Source organism: Piliocolobus tephrosceles, chromosome 5 (assembly GCF_002776525.5).
Source record: "Piliocolobus tephrosceles isolate RC106 chromosome 5, ASM277652v3, whole genome shotgun sequence".
NCBI lineage: Eukaryota > Metazoa > Chordata > Mammalia > Primates > Cercopithecidae > Piliocolobus > Piliocolobus tephrosceles.
The window spans coordinates 26,470,326-26,493,904 of record NC_045438.1 but is presented as its reverse complement, the minus strand read 5'-3'; the positions used below and the strand labels follow the sequence as shown (position 1 = coordinate 26,493,904).

Below are 23,579 nucleotides of genomic sequence, written 5' to 3'. Positions count from 1 at the left end.
CCAAAAAAAAAAAAAAAAAAAAAAAAAAAAAGAAATATTAAATGATTAAATATGTTATCTCAAATCTTCCTTCCTTCCTTCCTTCCTTCCTTCCTTCCTTCCTTCCTCTTCTTCCTCTTCATCTCTCTCTTTTTTCTTTCTTTCTCTCGTTCATTCTTTCTTTCTTTCTTCTCTCCCTCCCTCCCTTTCTTCTTTCCTTCCTTTTGTTTTCTTTCTTTCCTTTTCTTTTTTATTTTCTTTTATCTCTTTCTCTCTTTTCTTTTCCTTTTTCTTTCCTATAGAGACAGGGTCTCTCTCTGTTGCCCACACCTGGAGTGCAGTGGCACAACCATAGCTCACTATAGCCTTGACCTCCTGGACTAAAGCCATCCTCTGGCCTCAGCTTCCTGAGTAGCTGGGACTGCAGGCACCCACCACTACTCCTGGCTTTTTATTTATTTATTAGAAACAGGTCCTCACTATATTGCTCAAGCTTGTCTCAAACTCCTGGCCTGAAGTGATTCTCCTGCCTCAACCTCCCGAAATGCAGGGATTACAGACATAAGCCACCATGCTCAGCCAGTTTATGGTTTAAAAATAATTTGACATCAAGGTGGATAAAACTTTATTAGCCATTTTTAACAAATATTTGCACAATTGGTAGATAATTTTGAAACATATTCATCATGACTTAGAGTGATTAACAATATACTTTTCCTGCTTGGATCCACATGGCTTTGTGGCACTTCATTTTCAGTGGTGACAGCCATGAAAACTCAGTACATTAACTTAATTATAAAGCAAACAATTGAATCGCTGTATCATAAAGTATTAAATCAAAATTTAAAAAAGTATTAAAACCATTCCATTGTTTTCTCAATATATTATTAATAAATGAAATAAAATTTTGCCTTAAATATTTTTTTAAAAATTTGCATTAAACAAAATATTTTATTTCAACTTTACCTCTCTGAAATTTCTACTTTGAGTTTGTTTTATAATACATATACTATATTAGTACAGCAAATGTATACAACTACATATGTTAAATACATGCGTATAACTTTATGTTTATATACATGTATCATATTTATGTTTTACACTTAAAATTTTTATTAATAACATGCAATCAGAATGGTTTAGAGATCACTAATTTAGAATTTGTTAGGGAAGAGAAAAGGTAGTAAGGAGATGAGTGCATAAGGATCCCAGAGATGGAATACTGGAGACTGAGGGGAAAATGTCTTTAAAAAACGGTGAGTTGGTTAACAGAGTTATATGCAGTAGAAAACTTAGGAACCACAAGGTCTGAAAAGGCACTTTGGGATTTATGACTTATGACTAGAAAGTGGTTGGTGAAAGTATTGTTGGTCAAGTCGTAGGAACAAAAACCAGATTCTATTCTGTAAATACCCAGATAAGTGAGTGAGAGGGAACAAAAGGAGCAGTAAGCGGATTGCTCTTGTTAAAGCTTGGCAGAAAAATGAATGAGACAATGGAGGAGGAGAGTCAGAAAATATGAGAGGTTGGAAGAATGATTGATTAAGTATGTCACGGGAAGAGGGGAAGAGAAAGGGTCATATTCCAAGGGGAAGGCATGCACGTTGGAAAAAGGACTGGACATTTTGTGAGTCAGTAAGAAACAGAAGAAATCAAGTGTTGTTTCTAAGGAAAGAGAAGGAGAGCTATGGGCATTGATTTCAGATGGCCACCATATCAACGAATTAAGTGATTGAGTAACATTCTAAAATGAGGAATGCTGAATTTCCATTGTGAACTTTGATAAAAGAGAAAAAGGCTTGAAATATCTTCCATAGACCTCTCGAAAGGAAGGGAAGCAGAGATCCTCCAAAAAACTGAGCAACACTGAGGACCCACATATCACCAGGTAACATGAATGCATGTCAGAAACAAATAGAACATTTCAAGTTTTTTTTTCTTTTAAACCAGCAATGAGCTTGCTACCTTTGGGTATGAGTGAGAGAGAGAGAGAGAAGAAATTGGCAAAGGGGGTAGAATGGAAATTGAGAATGTGATATCTGATAATCACAGTAAGAAAGTTTTTAATATGAAGGTTTTAAAGCCCCTTGGGTAGGGAAACAGTGAGGCAAGGAAGAAGTCAATAGGTAAAAATAAATGAAAGAGTGATAGGGGGTTCAAGTGTATTTGAAGATACAAATGTAATCAAATGAAAAAATATTTTCAGTTCAGATCTTTGCTGAAATATAATGAAAGCTCTTCTCATTCAAATCTTTGCTCAAATGTCAAACTATCTAAAATTGCAACCTTGTTGCCCTACTCTACATTGGGCAGGGCAACAAGTGGAGAGACTCTACATCTCTCCACTTCTCTGTTTCATTTTTTCCCATTGAACTCATTCTATATATTTTCCGAATGTATTTGTTATTGGCTCTTCCTCCCTGCCACCTCACTCCAAATCCCAACTCACACACACAGGATGTAAACACAAGGAAGGCAGGGAATTCTTTGCCTCTCCTTTCTTAGTACTGTATCCCCAATACCTTTGCATAGTTGTTGCTCATTATATACTTGCTGAATGAATGAATGATCATACAACAATGGAAAGGGAATGAATTGGTATAAATTAACTAAATCTTTATCTTTTATGTTAATATTTGAAAGTTAGTAATTTAAGCTGATAAGTTACAATGTGTAAAGTAAATGTTACAGATGTAGACTCCAGCAAAACTAAAAAGCAGAAATAGTAAGAAAGAAGTTGCTTTGAGGGATTGGAAATGTTGGGATAGGAGGCTTTTGCTTTCCCTTCTAACTCTTCTGCACTGTTTGATTGATTACAACGTGAATGTGTTGCTTTGATGAAAAATAAAGCTAAAACAACGCCAGAAAAAAGACCAAGAGGGAAGAACAGTGTTAGTAGCAGCAAGTGAGAGCACAGAGGAGAGTATTAGAATCCAAGATCGTGAGGATGGAGATATTCTGATGAACAATGAGGTCCATGTTCTGATTGTACTTACAAGAGTCTAAAAAAGGCTAAAAGGAAGTTCAACAGTGGTGCAAACATTAAGGTCTGTTGATGTCATGTTTGGAGAGGGAGAGCAAAGAGGAGAACATGAGCTAGAGGCCATTCTGAGCAAAATGGAGAAGGGTCCTGAAGATGAAGGGCCATGCCTGGAATCTATAGAAATTTCAAAAAGGTGTTGGGTGGTGGTGCCAGACAATGCCTTAAAAGGGGAATCAGAAATAGGGCTTGTGAATTAGAGGAGGTCGAAAGAGCAGCCTTTATAGGAAGAGATTTCAAAGAAATGTTACCAGGCTTAAGTTGAGCTGAGGAGATAGAAAGCAGGCTCCAAGGACCACATCCTATGCAGGGCACCTATTCACAACTGCACACATTTTGTATTTTAGCAACACTTTGGTAGCAAGAATGCCATTCAATAGTTTATATACAGTAATTTGAAGGCTTGAAGAAACAGTGAGATGAGTCATACTCATCAAAATCATTTCTAGCTCAAATAATAATACAGCAATGTTTTAAATCAGATTGCCAGGACGTATACCTTTAAAAGACTCATGTGAAAACATGCATTTTAATACCCAGAAGGCTTAGATGATTTCAAAGGTAATTTTTAAGAAATGAGTTGAGAATAATTTTCCTAGATACAGACAGACCTATTACAAAGTATACCACAGTTTCCATCTGCCATCTGCAGCAACTGTCACCCTGCTGGACACTGTTCAAATGCTATTCATATGTCCACTAATTCAAAACTAATTTCACCAAAATCTCATCTAACAAAAAATGTGTCACATTGTTGATTCCACTGTAATTTCTGTTTTCATAATTTAAAGTAAGATTAATTTTCCTGCCCTTTGGCCACAGATTATTCTCACAGACTCTAAGAGTTATGATTTCCCGTTAAAATAGGAGCTTTGAAAGTTATGACAATAATCATGCAAATTAATTACTTCCAAATTTTCAGGAAGACAAAATAAGGAAGAAGATTTATCGCTACACAAAGAGCTGCTCCAGTGTGCATTACATCAGCATTTTGAGTAAGCCAACTTTGGCATTTTGAAGAGGAGGGACTTGCCACAGAGTCTCTAAAATAGCAAAATCTTTTGCATGATTGTCCAATATCTGGAGTGACAAGGCTAACATCTTTGAGGGTAGAAGGAATTTTTGTTTATCTCCTTAAGAATAATAATTGTACAGATTAGCTGCCTATTCAGATCTCATTTTAAAGTAAGAAGTGTTGGCTAAGCCTTGCTTCAAATCTTCATTTCATCTTTGGCTAAATTCACAGAATGTTAGAGTAGCAAGAAGCACATTGATTTGAGCTTGATGGAAGTATGTGAAGAGGTTCTCCACCTAAGTATTGTAGATGAAAATACTTCAACTCATTTCAATCAAAGTATGTGATTATATTGAGTTCTTCCCGCATCCATGAACTAGGATTTGATTTTTTCCAAGAGGGTGATTAAATCAACATAAATCAAGATGGTGGGACTTCTAGATTTAAAATTACCTAGATCCCAGTTTTCATCAGGGAAAACAGAGGACGATGCAAGTGAAATCTATATCTGAAATATGAGTACTGTTAATCTCTTACTTTAATGCTTGATATAGTCTTGAAACATATCTTGAAAGTGAAGTATAAAATAATCTTAATAGTAATGAAGAACTTCTTTCCCAGAGGACACAGTAAGATACTTGATATATGATATGTGAGATGATTTCTAATCAGTTACAGCAAGGGTGGTTTTTCTTGGGTCTGGTCCCAGCCAGTCCAAGAGAAGAGGTTTTTGTAGGATTCAGATGGGGTGCTGTCTTCTCTTATTAGAGCAACTAGGGAAATAGATTCAGGCATCTTTCTTTTCCGTAGGCTTACTGTCTGTCCTCCAATCCAAGAAAAGGTCAGGGTAGATACCAACTCTATCACATGTCTGACTTTCGGAGGTACTTGGAATAAACACAGAAGGAAGAGTCTGTTCTTCTTGTTGACCACTACTGGGCCCAAGGATGTCTTAGCGTCAAGCCACATGCAAACACCTGTGACTGCTGGTGAAGTTCCTGACCAACTGCCAGCCCAGACCTAGCCAGCAAGGTCACATTTGAATAAGAAGGTGTGAATGGTCCAGGGAGGAGGAGCACTAGCCAAGGAGGGTAAGTGATGCCAGCAAGGAATCTCACCTGGGAAAGTTGCAGCCTAAAGCTCCAGGGGGAGCAGAAAAGGGGAAATGAGCTTCTGATGAGCTGATGAACCAAGGCCTGACAAACACAGGCTTGAGCAAACCCTCTGTAAACAACATAAGGCTGCAAGGGACAGGAAAGGGTCAAAAGATAGCATGTCTTTGGGATAGGGTTGAACAAGCTCAGAAGGATCTCTTTGAATTGGTGTAAAGAAGACATTCTGTGCAGAAAGGGCAGTTTGAGTATATATGAATCATAGTAGGAAACCTCAGAATATTGCCCAAAGGAGATGCCCGTCTATATGGATGGTAGTTTTAGATTATTTTTCAGTTTATATTCTTGCTTTTTAAAAAAATATTTACCTCTATTATATTATGGACCTTTATAATACACAATGAGAAATTAATTAGTTTTTATATAAAACACTTAATTATCTTCTAAATTATTTATGGTGATTCAACTATGTAATAAACAGAAGAGAACACACACAGAGACACACACACACAGACACACACACATACACAGTAGGAGACAGATTACATACAGAATGCTTTATTAGAATGATAATTTGCATATCCCTAGCAAACCTGTGTTCTCTTTTATTTATGTATAGTCTCTGAATTATTGCCATTGTTCTTATTTTAAGTAGAATTTAATTCTCTGGAGGAAAGTTAGTTAATGAGAGATTTATTCTCAAATATCACTTGAAATTTCTTCACTTAAATGTACTTTCTGAAGTGAAAAAGTACAGGCAGTGGAAAGTAGCAGTGTTTATATAAGCAGAGAGGGAGGTTGCTTTTTATAGTCAGCAGAGGATTGATTTTTTTACAAAGTAAAAAGTAAAGTACTTTATCTAGGATACTTCATGTTGCTTTAAATATGAGTGATGTATAGTCCCTGGTTAAGACAGGTCCTTTGTAGCTCTCTAAGGAAAAACATGCCCATTTGCCCTTGGGGAGAAGGGGCACAAATAAATACAATCATGAACTAGGAATCTCAATACATTGAAAAAGTATGATTTTACTCAACAGCATGGCCTTAGTTACGAGATGAAAGATTTGAAGAGCTCTTTCCATTTTTTGTTTTCATGGACATCTTGGTTAACTTTCGGTAATATTTATTTGTTCCTTTCTTTGTGAAACAAATATCCAGTACCTTATAATTGCATCATTACCTTTAGCAGGAACATTAAAAACAACGTGCAAACTACAAGCAAGAAATACATAAAAATGATTTAATAGTCATTTCAAATTAGCAGACAGGATTGTAATGATTCATTTCTAATAACAAGTTAAATGGAAATTACATAGAATAAACAGAACCTTATTTTTGAAGTACAACTACAGCGTGGTCACAGAGGCCTGATGCACGGCACTTCAAAGTTATCTATGTTCCTCTCCATTCTTTGCAGACATTTTAATTTTCTCATTTTCCTCTGGACCCAACCTTCAGGTTGAAGACTTGACATCACAGAAGCAGGACCTGACAGAGGGTTTTATTTCTCCAGTTGTTGTCAGACCACATTCTCACACCTGGGGTAATAGAGGCCGCTGTGTTTACATACTTAGTTCTCAATTCTCACTTTCTCTAACATAACAATTCTCAGATTTATAACTTCCATAGATGGTTGACCAATGTAATTTGATTCAGAGCTATATGGGATACTGTATAAATATAGTTCTGCATGATTTCAGTAATGAGTTTATTTAAAAGCACACGATTTGGAATATGTGTTTTTTATAGATAAAACAAGGTAAAATGTAATTGCATGTTATCTACCAATATATAATGATGAACAGTAAGTTAGGAGTGATGATATACACAAACTTGCTTATGCATGGGAGTGTGGCTATACAGTGGCTATTGATAACTGGCTAAAGAAAAAGGCATAAAAATTAAGTCATGTTTTATTCATGAATTTGCCTATTTATTTAATGTGTAGTTACTTAATGCCTACTATATTTAAAACCCTGAGATAAGAGCTCGGGACAGTGAACAGGGCATGCATAGTTTTTACTTCCAGGGAGTTTTATTTTAGCCAGGGAGATAGACATTAAACATGAAAACAGCTATTATTTGATTGTAATTATAAAAATTTCATTACAGTAGAAGTACAAGGTGCACAAAGACTAGAAAATAGGACACTGGCTAAGGTTTATACCGTGAGTGATACTTGCAGGAACCCAAGCCTTCGTAATACTAAGGGGGAAATTTTACTAAGAATGTCCTAGGCAAACAGAATAGCCAAGCCTTCAGACAGGAAGGAAGTGTGATGAGATTGTGGACCTGAAAGGATGTTAGAATTAGAGTCCAGAGTGCTTACTAAGGCATACAAGCTCCTGCCTCTCTACACCTCATCTCATTTCATAAATCTCTACATCCCCACTGGAGTCATAAACGTACAGGTGGTAGATCAAGCCACAGGATTGCTGAAATTATCTAGGAATGGTAAAAAGAAAACTGGGAGAATAACAGAACCTTGAGACCTCTTGACACTCAATGTTTGGTTAAAGAAGGTTATTCCAGCAAAGGAGACTAAGAATAAGCACTCAGAATGGTAGGAGGAACATCAGAAGCCAAAAGAAGGAGGTGACCAGACATGTCAGATGCTGCTGAGAGGTGAAACAAGTTGAAGTCTGGCTGGTTATTGGCCAGATTGAAGTTTCTGAACAGAAATGGATGCTGGGTAGAGAAGAAAGGAAAAAGAGCAAGGGGGTGATGGATATAGAGAAAGTAAAGGGATTAGTGGATCTCAGATCCCAGTGAAGTCCACGAATAGCCTTGGCAGAAATTGTGGAAAAAGCAGTCTTGGAGAAGGCGATTTGGCTAGAGTGGAGGGAATAAACTTGAGGATAGGAGAAGGAGTGAAAGAGGAATATACTTAATATTGGAGGTGGAAACATTTCAGCTGATGATACACTTCAAATGTGATCTTGGGACTGAAAGCATGAGTTAGAAAAAATAAGAAGTTCATTTGTAATAAGGAAATCCAGGGATGAATAAGATAGAATGTTTATGTAGATGTGGATATTGTCCAAGATCATGGCGATGCTGAGGCTACATCAGATGCTGGACAACAGTCCAGGTGCCAAAGACTTCTTTTGAAAGATGCATAGAGATTAGTAGATAGATGATACCAACAAGAAGAGAGATGGCGCATAGCTAGACGACAGGAATATCAAAGCAGCAGGCACATTTGCAAGGAGGTAAGGTGCAATGGACAACACTCAGGGAAGGGGATCCTCCACTTAAGGGTAATGGGGATGAGGAAGAATAAGCAGCCGGTATCATTCACAGAGGAAGTGGTGTCTTCAAAGAAGAATGAGATTTTAGTCAGGGTAAGAAGGTAGAGACAATGTTCAGAAAAGAAGTTGAATATGTAGTGAAGTTTTCAAACCATGAAGCAAAGTTATCAAGGCATGGTGGAAGAATTTGAGAGATAAGAAAGGGGAGGGGGAAGAGAGAATTGAGGGTTAGCGGAGGGCAGTTGGGTAATTAAGAATGAAACACTGGTGGCCGGGTGTGGTGGCTCACGCCTGTAATCCCAGCACTTTGGGAGGCTGAGACAGGAGGATCACAAGGTCAGGAGATCGAGGCCATCCTGGCTAACACGGTGAAACCCCGTCTCTACTAAAAAAATACAAAAAATTAGCCGAGTGCGGTGGCAGGCGCCTGTAGTACCAGCTACACGGGAGGCTGAGGCAGGAGAATGGCCTGAACCCGGGAGGCGGAGCTTGCAGTGAGCCGAGATCATGCCACTGCACTCCAGCCTGGGCCACAGAGCCAGACTCCGTCTCAAAAAAAAAAAAAAAAAAAAAAGAATGAAACACTGTAGGAATTTTATTGTAGCAGAAAAGAGATGCCAGGGTATAATGTGCGGACCCAGGGAGCTAGATGGAGGGGCTAAGTAAACAAGGAAGAGGGAGTGTGGCAGGGTCAATAACTTCAGAGACACCTACCTCCCTTTACGTTAGGACCTGGGAACAGCAGCTTGGCTATAATATGTAATGTAAAAGAGAAGTTGGAAAATTTGACAGGGCTTACTTAAGAAGAGACTCCACTATGGGAACTGTTTCTTGGAAAATGAGGCTCTTAATTACTGAAACACTAATATGTTTATAAAATGTCCAGTCTGCCAGAGGTTTGCACCAGGAAGCACAGGACCTTTACAATTCAGAACCTATGCTGATCAAGGGGTTATTTTCTCTCTCAGACTTTCACAAAAATCCTTTCATGAGTAAATAAGCTCAGCATTTCTTTTATTTTCAGTCTGGAATATATTAGAATATACGTAACTTGCATGAATTCTTAACTTTCCCTCAGTGTTTTAATATTTTCAATTGAATTTGGTATGAACAAACATGAAGCTTATTCCTTCTTTAATCTATTGCATCGCTCAGTTTTGAGAAACTATGATTTAATACTCATGTCATAACTTGAAATAATAATATACTTTTCAAAGGTGTGTAATTCAGAATCAGGAAAGTAGTTGGATACTGAAATCTGTTTCTTTCCAAAAACTACGTGATAATAGAGGCCTGACAACAAATTTTAAAAATTACAGTGATGGACTTATGTTTTTGTGGGCTGTGGAGGAGCTAAAAATAAACAAGCGGGGTGGTTTAGTTCTAGTCAATACCAACATCCAAACTGATCTTGTGAGCTGTCTTTTGTAGTATCGCTAGGATCCCTTCCTTTGCCATTAGAAAAGCAATTTGAGAAATATCTGCAAATGACTTACCACACTCTATTTTAATTATCTGCATAAACAATGTAAGAAATTGTGTTTTAATAATTTGGAGTCTGAGAGAATGTCATGTTATGTTTGTATTCTCATACCACATCCATTATCTGGGATACTATAGATAGATGGTGGTTGAATGTACCAGTTGTCTATCAGCATACAATGCTGCATAACCACCAGAAAAACATAATGGCATACAACCAAAATCACATTCATTTTGCTCATGAAGACGTGGAATTCAGCTGACTTGAGCTGGTCTCAGATGATCTAGACTGGTTTCAGCCAAATGTCTGGGGCTCCTCTGGCTGTTGTTTGCTTCAGCTTGGACAACTGGGGTGACCTAACTCTGTCTATCTCATGTTCAATCTGTGGCCAGCTAGTCTTGGCATAGTCTCATGGCATAGTGGAAGTTAAGGAATGAGCAAAAACAATTGTGCAAGCCTCCTTCAAGCCTCTGTGTCAATATCCTGTTGGGCCAGAAGAAGCCACATTAATAGGCCAAAAGTCAGAATAGGAGGGCACTGCAAAATTCTGTAGAAAGGACATGGATATAGAGAGGAGTAAAGAGTAGGGGCTACCTGGGCATCCAGTCCACTGCATTAAAAATCTCAAGAAATCAATCATGAAGAACACTGTCCAGGGTTCAGGATTCATATCATAAGGCTCAGCACTGTTCATTTTGTTAACTCAAGTGAATTATTTAATCATTCTAAAGCCTAATTTCCTTATTGGCCTTTCTCAAGCTTTAAGAGTGGCTGATTTTATAAAATCAAGCTTTCAATGAATTTCATGCAATATACGGTCTATAGGAGAAACTTTACAGGAAAGGTGTCCATTATACTATCCTTTAGTGAGTCAACATGGATAGTCTGAATGGCCATAATTGATGAGATAATATTGACTCTAACAATCTTCACATATTCTCTAATCTTATTCAAATTGATAAACTTCCAGTTTGGACTTGGGTATGAATTAATTAAGTGCTGGAAGTTTAATTTCCAATTGAAGTCTTCACTTTTTGTTCCCATCTGATGATTCTTTTGAAGCATACAGTGTGTCAGTATAATGTCAAATGCTGTGACATCTCTTACATGTGAGATGAGTTATAGGGACCATTGATGCGGTGCTTTAATAATTCATTGTTATGATGAATTATTACTCTGAAATTGACTAGAGGAGCTTTGTCAAATTTGCATAATGCTGATAAAAAATGTCGGTTAATTTATAGTAGATGTTATGATTTGTTTTATATAAAGAGTACGATGATACATAAATGAAGTCTGCTTTTGATCATATAATATGAAATTATGTAATATATAATGAAGTGCTGGATTAGTTAACTATAAGAATAAAAACTAAATAAAAATGTTCTAAATGAAAAATATTTTATAAGCGTCACAAGAAGAAAGTGATATACACAAATGGTCTTTGAAGATGGTTTTCTATGCCTAAAATTATTTCTTATTCTAGTTACTTAGATTGCTTCAAAAATTGTACACCTCGATTTCCAAAATATATTGATGAACATATAATTTGTAACTTGCTTTGACATGTCAAATGTTCTGTTTCAGACATACAGAAATGAATTGCCATGTGATAAATATTTCATATTTCTGCGAAGCATTTATTTTCGACTGATAATTTACTTGTGAAATCAGTCACTCTGACCTGTGTCATTTCAGCGTCATCACGTAGACATAACCAAGAAACTTCACCCAAATCAAGCTGGCCTGGATTCGAAAGTACCGGTTGGTAGTCAGAATGATTTGGTGGATGAAGAGAAAGAGAGGAGCAACCGTGGGGCCACGGCAGTAGCAGGTACTGATGTGACTGTAGGTCAGTTAAACCACGGTAGTTTGACTGTCCACATGACAAAGGTGCAATGGACAGATTCTTACTGTTATTTTGTTTGGAATATATGACTCAGCCAAAGTGATCACCCTGCTCTGCAGATCATGTTGGAAGTAAGTTTTATGTGAAGCATGATGTTGAACACTCACAATAATAATAGTCATGTTTATTGTTTTCCATTATTAGATTTTTCACCTCATATATGGTTTTCATGGCCGATTGCTTGTACTTTTTTGATAATAATATTTTGATATTTTTCCAAGAACAATGAAAAAGAAGAATTACTGTCTTGAAAAGAGGTTAAAATAATTGAGATATTTTAAAATTAAAGAAGTGTCAGATAAGTCATTGAATGCAAGCTTGAATTATGATGGTTCAGTTTATAGAGATGGTGATCTGAAATTTTTCATCTCCACTGAGTGCAAAACAAAAGCAAATGGACTTGTGGAGGAGTTGATAGCATTCAATTAAGCTACTCATACTAACTTCCATATGGCGGAAATTTGGGATGAGCTAGCAAGGGAAATAAGAAGTTTGTTTCTTGCCAATATTTTAGACACACCAAACCCCCTCAATTTCTATTACACTTTATCTTTGAAACTTCACATGTATTTCATATGAAAATTGAAACTGTAATTATTCTTAAGCATACGGTTTCCTCCTTTCTCATCCTTATTTGGTTTTGTAGCTAGCACACTTTCTTCTCCAAGGACATGTAAAAGTCAAAATACTAGATATAAAGTCTCTGAAGTGTTTCTGCTCCAAACGCTGTCTGCACGATCTGGGTTCTTTCATGTAGTTAGCTTACTGGCTTCTGACACTCCTATAAAAACGTCCCAGAGAGCTTTTCTTATTACCTTTTCATTGACTCTCTCCTAGTGAGAAAAATGAAATTTTGTAAAGGGCTTTGAAAACCATGCATATTGCAATTCCTCCATATTTCTAATACTAATCAAGTGTGACTATAAAAGAAACAACCACTGCAGTGAAAATTGCTGCAGCGCATTGAGTCTCAAGCCATTATTAATTCATTGGAACCTGTTTTTTTTTTTTTTTTCTTTAAGATTGTGGATTTTAAAAAGTACCAGATAACACAATTCCTGAGATCAAAGTTTTTGTTTCAATCAGAGGGAAACGTTATCTAATCTTCTCTTGTATGTGAGTCTTTCTGGGATGGTACAGCAGTAGTCCCAGCTTTGTGCCCTGAGTGAGTAGTACAGCGTATGTTACAGACCAGAGCAGCACCAGCTTTGAACATATTACTTGTAAGTGATGATTTTAGGGACAAAAATGACCTGGAATTAAAGCAGTGGTTCTAGGCAAGTGAGACTCCCTAACTTCATTCAAGAGAGTAAAATGGAATCTCCTTTCCTAGATAAATTTGATTTTAACATCCATTTATTTAGAAATTACCCAGTATGAACATCTTGGCAATATTTTTATTTGCTTTCCCATTTGTAATTGCAATAATTACAGTCTTTCTTCCTTATGGATTATAATTGTGTGATAATTCTATATATAAAAATACAAAAGTAGAGTAGAGCAAAAATATAATTTTTTAAACTTTATTTTTATCTTATATCATATAGTATATGTTCTTCATTTCCAAAAAAACAGACTCATTGGAGCCATACTTAACATTTACCATACTTCACATGGATAGCTTATGGAATATGTAGTAGCCTTCTTTGAGTTCAGGATGGGTAGATTAGGCCTTTTCTGAGCTTTCTCCTCTTTCTAATGCTTAGACATAAGTCAGTCATTTCCTAAATTATCTTTGATGAGAGTAACAGTTGCAGAGACTTTGTAGCATATCACAGACTTAAAAAAAAAACCCCTAATTAAGATAGGGGTGCTGCTTTGCTTTTCTAGTGTTGCTCTTTTGGGATACCCAGACCTAATTCTTTCAGTTAAATGGGGTGGAACCTTTTCAAATATGTATCTAATAATTGTACTAAGGAAATTATTTATCTTGGTATTCAATGTCAACAACTAAAACTTTGCTGTGAATGACTAAACACGAATTATGTAATAAGACTCTATTTCAGCTAAGAGTACAGTAAATCCTCACTTAGGAACAGTGCTGCCAGCCACTGACGTCTTCACTAAGAAATTGATGAAAACATTTCACCAGATTCTAGATGACCTTGTTCTGTGGGTCCTTGATTCACTCTGGTTGCTTAGTAATGCCCATGACTTATTTTAAGAACATTGTTATTAATTCTACATGTTGTTTTATCCATAAATTACTAAAATATGTTATCTGAAAGTAGGATGATTAAGTGATAGAATGATAAAGCACAGACCTTTAGAGGCTGAACTGAGATTTCTGAGTTTACATTTTGGTTTCCCCATTAGGTAGCTATGTACCATGAGCAATTCGTTATTTAAGACTATTCCTTTATTTGTAAAATTGAGTTACTAGTAGTGCTATACCATGGGCTTTTTTTTTTTTTTTTGAAGATTATATTAGATCAAATAGGTAAAAGTATAGTACATAGTAAACTACAATGAAGTCAAGCTATAATAATTAACTACTGAATCTTTATGAATTGATTGCTAAGGAAAACTTTGTTTTCCTATGATATGCTCTGTAAATTGCTGGCTGTGGCCACTTGATGTTATGGATCTTTTAGTCTCTGAGTTTCTGTCTGCATTTTTTGCCTTTGAGGACAGTATGCTCTTGGAGATGTTATGGCCTTTGTAATGCTATGAACATTGGAGGGAATGAGAAACCCTCTTTGATAATGTCACTGATTCCTCACAGTAAAAGAAACACTCCAATTGTGTAGAGACACGGATGCCCTGATTCTCCCTAATGGACTCTTTCCCCATCTTATCTCAGCAACAATAGCCAAGGAGGAGCACAGGGCTTCAATGTTTATTCAGCTTAAGGTCTATTTTTAGTAATAACACGTGTTAAGTGGAAATGTTTTCATTGTACTATTTGCTGCATCCAGTTCCCTGGGCTGATTTACATGTGGAAAGTTGGTTGGGAAGTGCTCTCAGGAACAGCACTTGAGGCAGAGTCCCAGAAGCAGATCTGGGCAGAGGGAAAAATTGAATCATGATACAGTCACAACAAAGACCTCAACTGATCCCATAGGGAGCTCTGGAGTTGGCATGATTCTTCAGGGTTGTCCTGAATTAGCGGGTGGGAAACAGACTTTTATACCCCCTGCATCATACAATCATTGGATGCAGCTGTCCCTGAGGAGAGTCTGTGGTTATGGGCAATGTGGCTTTTTTCAGCCAAGGGCACAGCCATTTGGTACAAGAGGATGATTATTCAGTTCTGAGGAGGATCTGATTATTATGTGGGTCACTCATTAATTGCTGCCATTGCTTCCGGTTATCTTCCCGGCTAAACAGGGGGCCATTTTCCTTTTTCCTCCTTATGTCTCTCTAGAAACTCAAATCATTGCCAGGAAGAATGACCTTTTAAATATGCTTATTTGTTTTTGCCCTACAGAAACATAAATGTTTTCTAATAAGCAAATGTTACACTCTCCTGATCCTTATTTTCTAATGCGATTTTCTTCCTTTTGTAACTTCGACTGTGGTCTTTGAATTTTCCCTACAACTTTAGACTAAATCTGTGCTACTGTTTGTCCTTCATAAATTAGACCAGTCAGGTAGTAAGACAAACCCTGGGCTAGGAAATGAAACCCAGGCACTCCCAGTTTGAGTCCCAGTTCTACCACAACCTGGATGCATAGCCTTTCAGAAGCCATTGCATTTCTCTGAGCTTGACTTTCTCCATCAAAATAGTGGGTATACCAGATAATCTGTAGGCCCTATCAGTTCTGAAAGCCTGTGATCCTATGGCTTACTCTGAGTTAGAGCATTGAAATTGTTGGACTCAAATGGTCTTATCTCTAAGTGAGACTCACATACAGGTAATTCACCACATCTAAGATCCTACTTAATTTGGGAATTTAAACAGGTCAGAAAAAAACAAACTCCCTGGGAAAGCTCTCCACTTAGGCCAAGGTCGAAGCTACAGAATAAAGAATGATTCTATAGCTTTAGTTTAACCTAAATGCTTAACATAAACTTCAGATCCTATTTGTATCATGGAAAATAAAACATAAGTAGTTTCCTATCAGGACTATTTTGAGGATTAGACAAGTTGGGGGTTCTATATTAAAGACCTTAATTGAAAGACTGATTATATGGGATCAAGAGGTATGTAGTTTAGATCATAAAACATATTGTTGTCTCTTAATTTTAAAGAAGAAACACCTCAATAATTCAGTTTTATTCTAAGTAGTGTTTTAAGTGCAAAAATTATTTTTATTCCAAAGTCTAGAAAATCTGTTATTTAAAATATTGTATGATTTTCAACCAATGATTTAAAAATCTGTCCCTTCATCTTTATATTTAACATCAATGCAGATTTTTAATAATATAAACAAAATAATGATATTAGTAGAATTTATTTTACATTTCTAGATAAGGCTATTTTAGTTTGGAAATACTGACACCCTAAAGAAAAATGTTATAAGATTGCTCTTCATTTTATAGCAACCTATCTCCCTCTTCTCAGACGATTTAAATGTTTAAGAATGTGCTGCAAGGACAACCCATAGCCATTTCATTCTTTGGACAATTCTGAAATATCATTTCCTATTAGGAAGTTGTGTGAGCACTGACAACCTCACCCCTCTTCTTCCCTAGAGATTAATTTATTTCCTGCAGTGCTTGCTTTTCATGGAAATCTTACTCGTAAACCTTCACCAATGGGAGATCTCATCAGCAGAATGCTAATTATAAAACAAAACCGTGTACCATATTGAGAGGGAAAAACAGTTCTCTAGGCAAAGCAATCTTTTTGTTTTCTTTTTACTCTGCTCTGTGCTCCATCTATGGTTGAACAGAAATATTAACCCCTGGGAAATTATTCCACGAGGTGCTGGGGGATGGTAGAAAGTGCAAGTTTTGCAATGAGACAGACCCAAGACTAAGCTCTAATTCAAAGGATGTCACATTTGTTTGTGATTTTGTTTTCTTATCTTTAAAATTAGAATAAAAATACTTATCTTACACGGGATTTCTTGTGTTTTAAAATGTCGCTTAATGTGTATGCTAAAAATATATATTCTTGGGATCTATTCTCTAGAGCAGAGTTGGAAAAGCATCATGGCCTATGGGTAAAATATTAATAGGTCCCATTGCCTGATTTTTATGGCTGGGGAGCCAGGAATGTTTAATGTTTCATTTTCTTTTTTTTTTTTTTTTTTTGAGACGGAGCCTCGCTTTGCCACCCAGGCTGGAGTACAGTGGCCGGATCTCAGCTCACTGCAAGCTCCACCTCCTGGGTTTACGCCATTCTCCTGCCTCAGCTTCCGGAGTAGCTGGGACTACAGACGCTCGCCACCTCGCCTGGCTAGATTTTTGTATTTTTAGTAGAGACGGGGTTTCACTGTGTTAGCCAGGATGGTCTCGATCTCCTGACCTCGTGATCTGCCCGCCTCGGCCTCCCAAAGTGCTGGGATTACAGACTTGAGCCACCGCGCCCAGCCTAATTTTTCATTTTCAAATGTTAAAGAATATTTAAAAATAATATTTTTGACATGTAAAAATTTTATAAAATTCAAATTTTAATGTCTATGAATAAAGTTTTATTGGAACACATCTACATTTATTTAAACATTGTCTATGACTGCTTTAGTGCTCTATCGGCATGGTCAAGTAATGGTAACAGATATTTACTGTCTAGCCCTTTAGAGAAAAAGTATAATTCAGGTATACCACGGGGATGAATTTCAATGTATCTCAGGTGAGTCTGCTGTAGGGGTTCTATGGATCACATTTTGAAAAATAATGCACTAGAAGAATTGTGAACAACCTTCACTTCTTCTCACTTATCACACCCACTCTACCAGAAAGTCTGGTTGGCTTTTTCTTCAAACAACATCTAGAATATGCTCATTTTTGTTTTCCATGGCTAATGCTACCAACCAAGTCTAAACTATCTGCTGCTATCAACCACTGTCTCTCATCCGGATTCTTGCACTTGTTTTCTAACTAGTCTATTTGCTCCTGCACGTGGCCCATAGTGTCCATTCCCAACACAACAGCCAAAGTATAATAATCTTAAGTCAGATTGTGTAACTCCTCCCTCAATATCTTCCAGTGCCCTCTCTACTTCTCCTTTCTCACTACTCTGGATATGTTGGCCTCATAGCTGCTTCTCAAAAACCCTAGGAGAGCTCCATCCTCCGGGCTGTCACAGACTATTTTATCTAAATGGCATAATCTTTCCCCAGAGATCCATGTGGCTTTCAGATTCACTTCCTTTTGGTCTTTATTCAACGGTTACCTTCTTGGTGATCACGTTATTTTAAAACTATAACCCTCCTGTCTGCACTATCTGCCTCCTTTATGCTCTCTAACATGTTTTGCAGTGTCCTTTTTATTTTGGTTATTGGTCACCTACTCCACATAAGGTCACTACGAAGGCAGGGGTTTTTATCAGTTTTCTCTATCCTCAGGTTATAGGAAAGTGTCTGGCTCATAAGAGGTTCACAGTAAGTATTTCTTGAATACAGAAATGAACCCCAGACTCCTACCTTGTGCTTGACAGATTATGTGTGGATTCTTTTTCTGTATTCAAAAACAGTTGCCAGGAGTACAAATAGAAGACTTACCTCTGAAACATGATGCAATACTCAATCACTTCAAATGAGAGGGGAAATAAAGCAGCTATTAACTTGTATTATTTGTTTGTTCAGTCTCAGCCCACAATTTGATTACAAAAGATACTAAGGAAAGGGAAGTTAATTGTGGGTAGAAATATGAAAACATGAATGAAAATCCAGTTGAAACTGTTCAGAAGAGACTCCAAGATCAAGTTGCATCCTAAAAGAGAAAGATGGTTCATGGCAGGTTTGAGTGTTCACCATCACATTGAGCAATTTCAGGGTACAGCACTCAAAAGAAAAGTGAAAAGGGAATAGCTTTCTTTCAAACTAATACTTTAGGAAACATCAGGTTTATAAGATAATGTAAATTACTTTTAAACATACTTCAGCTTGATTCTTCCAAAATATGAGGAAATTGAAATTTTCTTTCACTTTAACCTTCTTATTCCAATAATTACCCATGTAATTTTATGCTTTTAACTTTATTTTGCTTATAACCTTTATATGCCTCACCCAGCGCAATCTCGGCTCACCGCAAGCTCCACCTGCCGGGTTCACTCCATTCTCCTGCCTCAGCCTCCTGAGTAGTTGGGATCAAAGGTGCATGCCACCACACCCAGCTAATTTTTGTATTTTTAGTAGAGACAGGGTTTCACAGTGTTAGCCAGGATGGTCTCGATCTCCTGACCTCGTGATCCGCCCGCCTCGGCCTCCCAAAGTGCTGGGATTACAAGCGTGAGCCACCGCGCCCAGCTGATTCAGTTATTATAATGAAAACGTATTCACTGATAAGGAAATGGAATTCAGAGAGTCCTCAAGACACACAACCAGTTAAGTTGTAGACTCAGGAATCAGACCTAGGTCTTCAGATTCCAATTCTCTGTACTACAATTCATTTACTTCATTTTCCTTCATCCCATCCCCCTGCTCCCTAAGAAAAGCAACACTGCAAGGAAGAAATATTGCTGTTATTCCTTTTTATAGATAAAGTCACAAAGATAGTAAATGATAGAAGTGGGAATTAAATCTGGGCATATTGCCTAAAAATCTTGTGTTCTTATATCTAAAATGTATATTCTGCAGTGTGTGGTTTTATTACTGTTTGTCATATAAGAAAGATCTAAAAATTTAAAGGCAGCCATTGAGGACAGTGGATCATGAGGAGAGGGAAGGAAATCTAGGAGAGCATGCAGTCCAGGTTCCCTTCTGCATCAACCCACTGACCACTCCAGCTCCCAGTCCCAGTTAGTACTGATGGGAATGTTGACAGAGGAAAGTAAATTCAGACCATTAGGAGAATTAACATGGTATGTGGAGAAATTCCTCTTCCTTCTCCTTTGACATTACGTTTCTTCTTTCTCAATTAGTCTGTGACCTCCTCAGGAGCCACGAAACTGCATATTTTGTTTCTGTGTTTCACACACATCATGAAAATCACTAAGAGTTGGTGAGATCATTTTAGTCTTTTTACATTTATTGGCATATTCTATCTTTGCAACTATTCCATTCAATGGGCATTATTATCCCCCTTCTCCTTCTCCTTAAGAAAATGAGAAAATGAGACATATAAAGGTTTGGTAAATTACTTTAGGTTATATAGCTAGTGTGACAGAAAAATAATTCAAAGAAGAAAAGAAGAGAGGAAGCAGGAAGAAAGAAAGAAGAGAGGGAAAGTGGGAGAGGGGAAGAAGGGAAGGAAAACAAATGAAAGGAAAGGAAGGAAGGAAGGAAGGAAGGAAGGAAGGAAGGAAGGAAGGAAGGAAAGGAAGGAAGGAAGGAAGGAAGGAGAAAAAGAGGGAGGGAGGGAGGGAGGCAGGGAGGGAGGAAATTATAGGTTATTGAGTGCTCAGAAGGAAGACCAACAAAGACCAGAGACTTTCTCTACAGGTCCGGGCAACTAGCACTTAACTAACCTCTAGTACAATAGAGGCAGGGGAGGGTCACAGAGATTTCTGGTTTTCTCTTCCTCTTGACCACTTGTTGTAGTGCTTACTTTTAGGTCTTCCTTTAATCACCCATCCATCATTCTCCATAAAGCCATAGTAAAAAGGAATAAAGTGTCTTACCGGAAGACAGGTACAATTCCTATTCATAGCGTAGCTTGCTTTATTTGAGAGTCTGACATGATTTTGTGTTAATGCCAGGTCTGTGTGTATGTTAACTAGGAACTTTGGATAGTACAACTTATGCTGGAAGCCTGTTGATTTTTCTTCAGTCTAACAATTATTAGGCACCCTTTTCCTCCTCTGTAGTTCTTAGAACTCCACTATACTTGCATTCTATTCTGTAGGCGTAGTGCCACAGCCAAAGACTGTTGAATCTGGAAACAGACGTTTTTAGACATAATCAGCTTCATCTTCTTACTAGCTGTGTGATTGCTGGGGAGGTCTCAACTTCACTGAGGTCTCAGTTTTCTACCTTACATTACCCATATGATAGAGCTGTTATAAGGATGAACTGAAAGGCAAAGAAAAGCATTTTGTCCATGGAAAAACACTTTATACCTCTAAGCTATTATCTCCTACCTCATACAAGTATCTACCTTGTTTCTGAAGAGTGAAGAGCTTACTTTTTCTGTTTGTTTGTGTTTTTATTTTGTTGGCTCTTTCTGCTTTGCTTCCAACCATTTCTCAAAAACCGTACATGCATGTGAGTGTCAACAGTATTTGAAAGCAGGCAGTTTCCTTTCTGGTTATTTTCAATATATTTTTCTGATAAACGCTTCTTATTTTTTTATTTATAGAAACATTCAAGAATGAAAAACATCAAAAATAACAAGATGTGACAGAAGCCACTTAGGCAACAAACATAAATGTTGGAGGGAAAAAAGAAGCTAGCCTTCTAGCTGAAAAACAAATATTCCCCAATGGACTCCAGAAGAAACTTGACTCATCGCTGCAAAGGAGAGAACAACCTTAAAACTTTTAACAGATAAAACTTAGAGAAACCTAAGATATAAAATTCGTATAGTCTATTCTGTTGTGTCTAAATCTGTATGTATTGTTCTGTTGTTCTTTAGGACATATCAGGTTCTTATTTCTACTACCAACAACTAAGTAATTGAGAAATAATTTTGTATTTCAGTTTCTGAGTAAAACCAGTCTGAAATAGGATAAAAGCTCACCAAATATTTTCTTTTTTTCCCAGAATTCGTTTTGCCATTTTTTTAGTGCTATCATCATTCCTAACAAGACTAACTTACAGAAAAATAATTATATGTGAGTGATTTAAAATGTCCAGGTTTCTTATCCAAATCCCTTGGAACTGGGATCCCTACCTATCAAGGGTGGAAGAGAGTTTGACTTCACATTCAGTGTATTTACAAAATACACTTTGTAATAAATATGTTTGAATTCCAACAGCCAAAGACATTGAGAGTCATAGGAGTTTTCCATAACCTCTTCTACGACTCAACAACAAGTTCATGACTGAAATTTCACCGGATTTCTGAGAAGATGCCTTAGTATTTTATGTACTGTACACCACACAATTCTTTAGATGAATGTTTCTTAGGATTGTAGGAAAAGTATCTAGTTAATCATAATATTTGATGTAAAGAAGAAGGCAATAAAATTGTAATGAGATATAATAAATTTGGCTGACAATAAACCAAAGTGATTCTTAATTAGTGTACATTAGAATGATGCTCTTATAGTTGCATCATCTATAAAAATTATTTTAAGAGCTCTCACATTTTGATAATTTATCTTATTATGTATTAGGTATACAGGAGCAATATTATTTTTCCTCTAACAAAATGAAGAGACAGGCTATCTGGTTAATGTTACACAGGAATTTAATAGTAATGCTTGAACTTCATCCATAGATCATACTCTGTACAAAATCTGTTAGCTAACATCTTATCTCATAATTATTTTATGTTACTTGGAGAAATTTGTTGATTTTGTACCAAAGTGTTTCTGAAGACAATAAATTGTGAGTCAGCTTTTGAACAAAAAAAAATTAGAGTTTTTTTCAATGTTTATATTCTGATTAAGCTCACTTTACCTTACTTTTTTTCTAAGTGACAATTAATCCTGATTTCTAATGTCCTAAATATTGCTTAGTGATTTGATTGTGGTAACATCATTTCTTATCTACAATGTCTAAACTTTTATGGGATAGTTTTACTTTTATTTATTTTGCCTGTTTGTGCAGATTAGAGCAGAAACTTTTCTAAGCCCCACATTTGGTTATTGAAGGCCACAGCGAATCTTAACCTAACAACCTTGGCAAACTGCAAAACAGGTAATTTTAGACTCATATAATTTGTTATTTTTCGAGTAATACTGAATAATTAATATTTTCATTTGGAATATGAGAACGATTAAATTTGTACTTTTAGTAAGTACCATTCTTTGATTAGAAAATTAAGAGAATGCATATCTTCCTTTGGTCGTAAATTATCAAGGGCTTTCTAATGGAAATCATGTATAACATTTCTAAATATAAGCCCTTTCACATACTGCGTTTCCAGTTGTCTTGATATTGAAAAGTATAATAAACTTCATGCTCACTTATTAGAGATTTGGGAAGGTTGAAAATAAATTTCCTAATTTTTATTTGTATGTGTTCTCTTCTATGTTTAACTCTAGAATAACTATCTTCCTGTAACGATTAGGTTAAAATAGTCTTTAACTAGAATTGAAATAAATTGTTAACTAAGGAGGGGATTGCTTGTGCTAAAAAAAAAAAAAAAAAGCCAGGAGGAGAGAGATTTCCTTCCTTCCCTCTCCATCCCCTATGGACTTACAGAGCTGAGCTCAATCATAATGACCAAATTTCACAACATGGTCAAGTTGCATAGACAGAGGCCAAGACTACGAATTGTTAATACTGGCTTCTTCCTAATTGAATCAGCCAAGCAGTTTTGGAAAAGGCTGTCAGAAAGGAGTGAGAAATGGAAAGAGGAAAATGTGATTGTTGAGATAGGCTAGCTCAACTCTTATAGCCGGGATTTTAATAAAAAAACTGTTTGTTTTAAGATCAGAGTCAACATGTAATGAGACTTTTGGGTGTTTATCCAATGGTTCTTGGTTCACGTTGCTTCTAAAAGGAAAATAATGTGTAAAACACGGGGGTAAGTCAGAATTAGGATCTAATTATAACCCCAGGAGGCTGGAATACTAAAAATGAAATCCAATAGAATAAAAGTATTCTTTTGATTTTACCATGAAAATATTTC

At 36.6% G+C, this 23,579-nt stretch overlaps 1 protein-coding gene across 1 annotated transcript in view; it reads left to right on the top strand.

Annotated features, from left to right (window-relative positions):
* THEMIS (thymocyte selection associated) overlaps positions 1-22,956 on the top strand; it is a 201,402-nt gene extending 178,446 nt beyond the window's left edge. The window contains exons 5-6 of the mRNA XM_023230754.2: positions 11,579-11,714; positions 21,138-22,956. Coding sequence (XP_023086522.1) covers positions 11,579-11,714; positions 21,138-21,169 — 168 coding nt within the window. The 3' untranslated portion in view covers positions 21,170-22,956. The remainder of the gene's footprint in view (positions 1-11,578; positions 11,715-21,137) is intronic.
* The last annotated feature ends 623 nt before the right edge of the window (positions 22,957-23,579 follow it).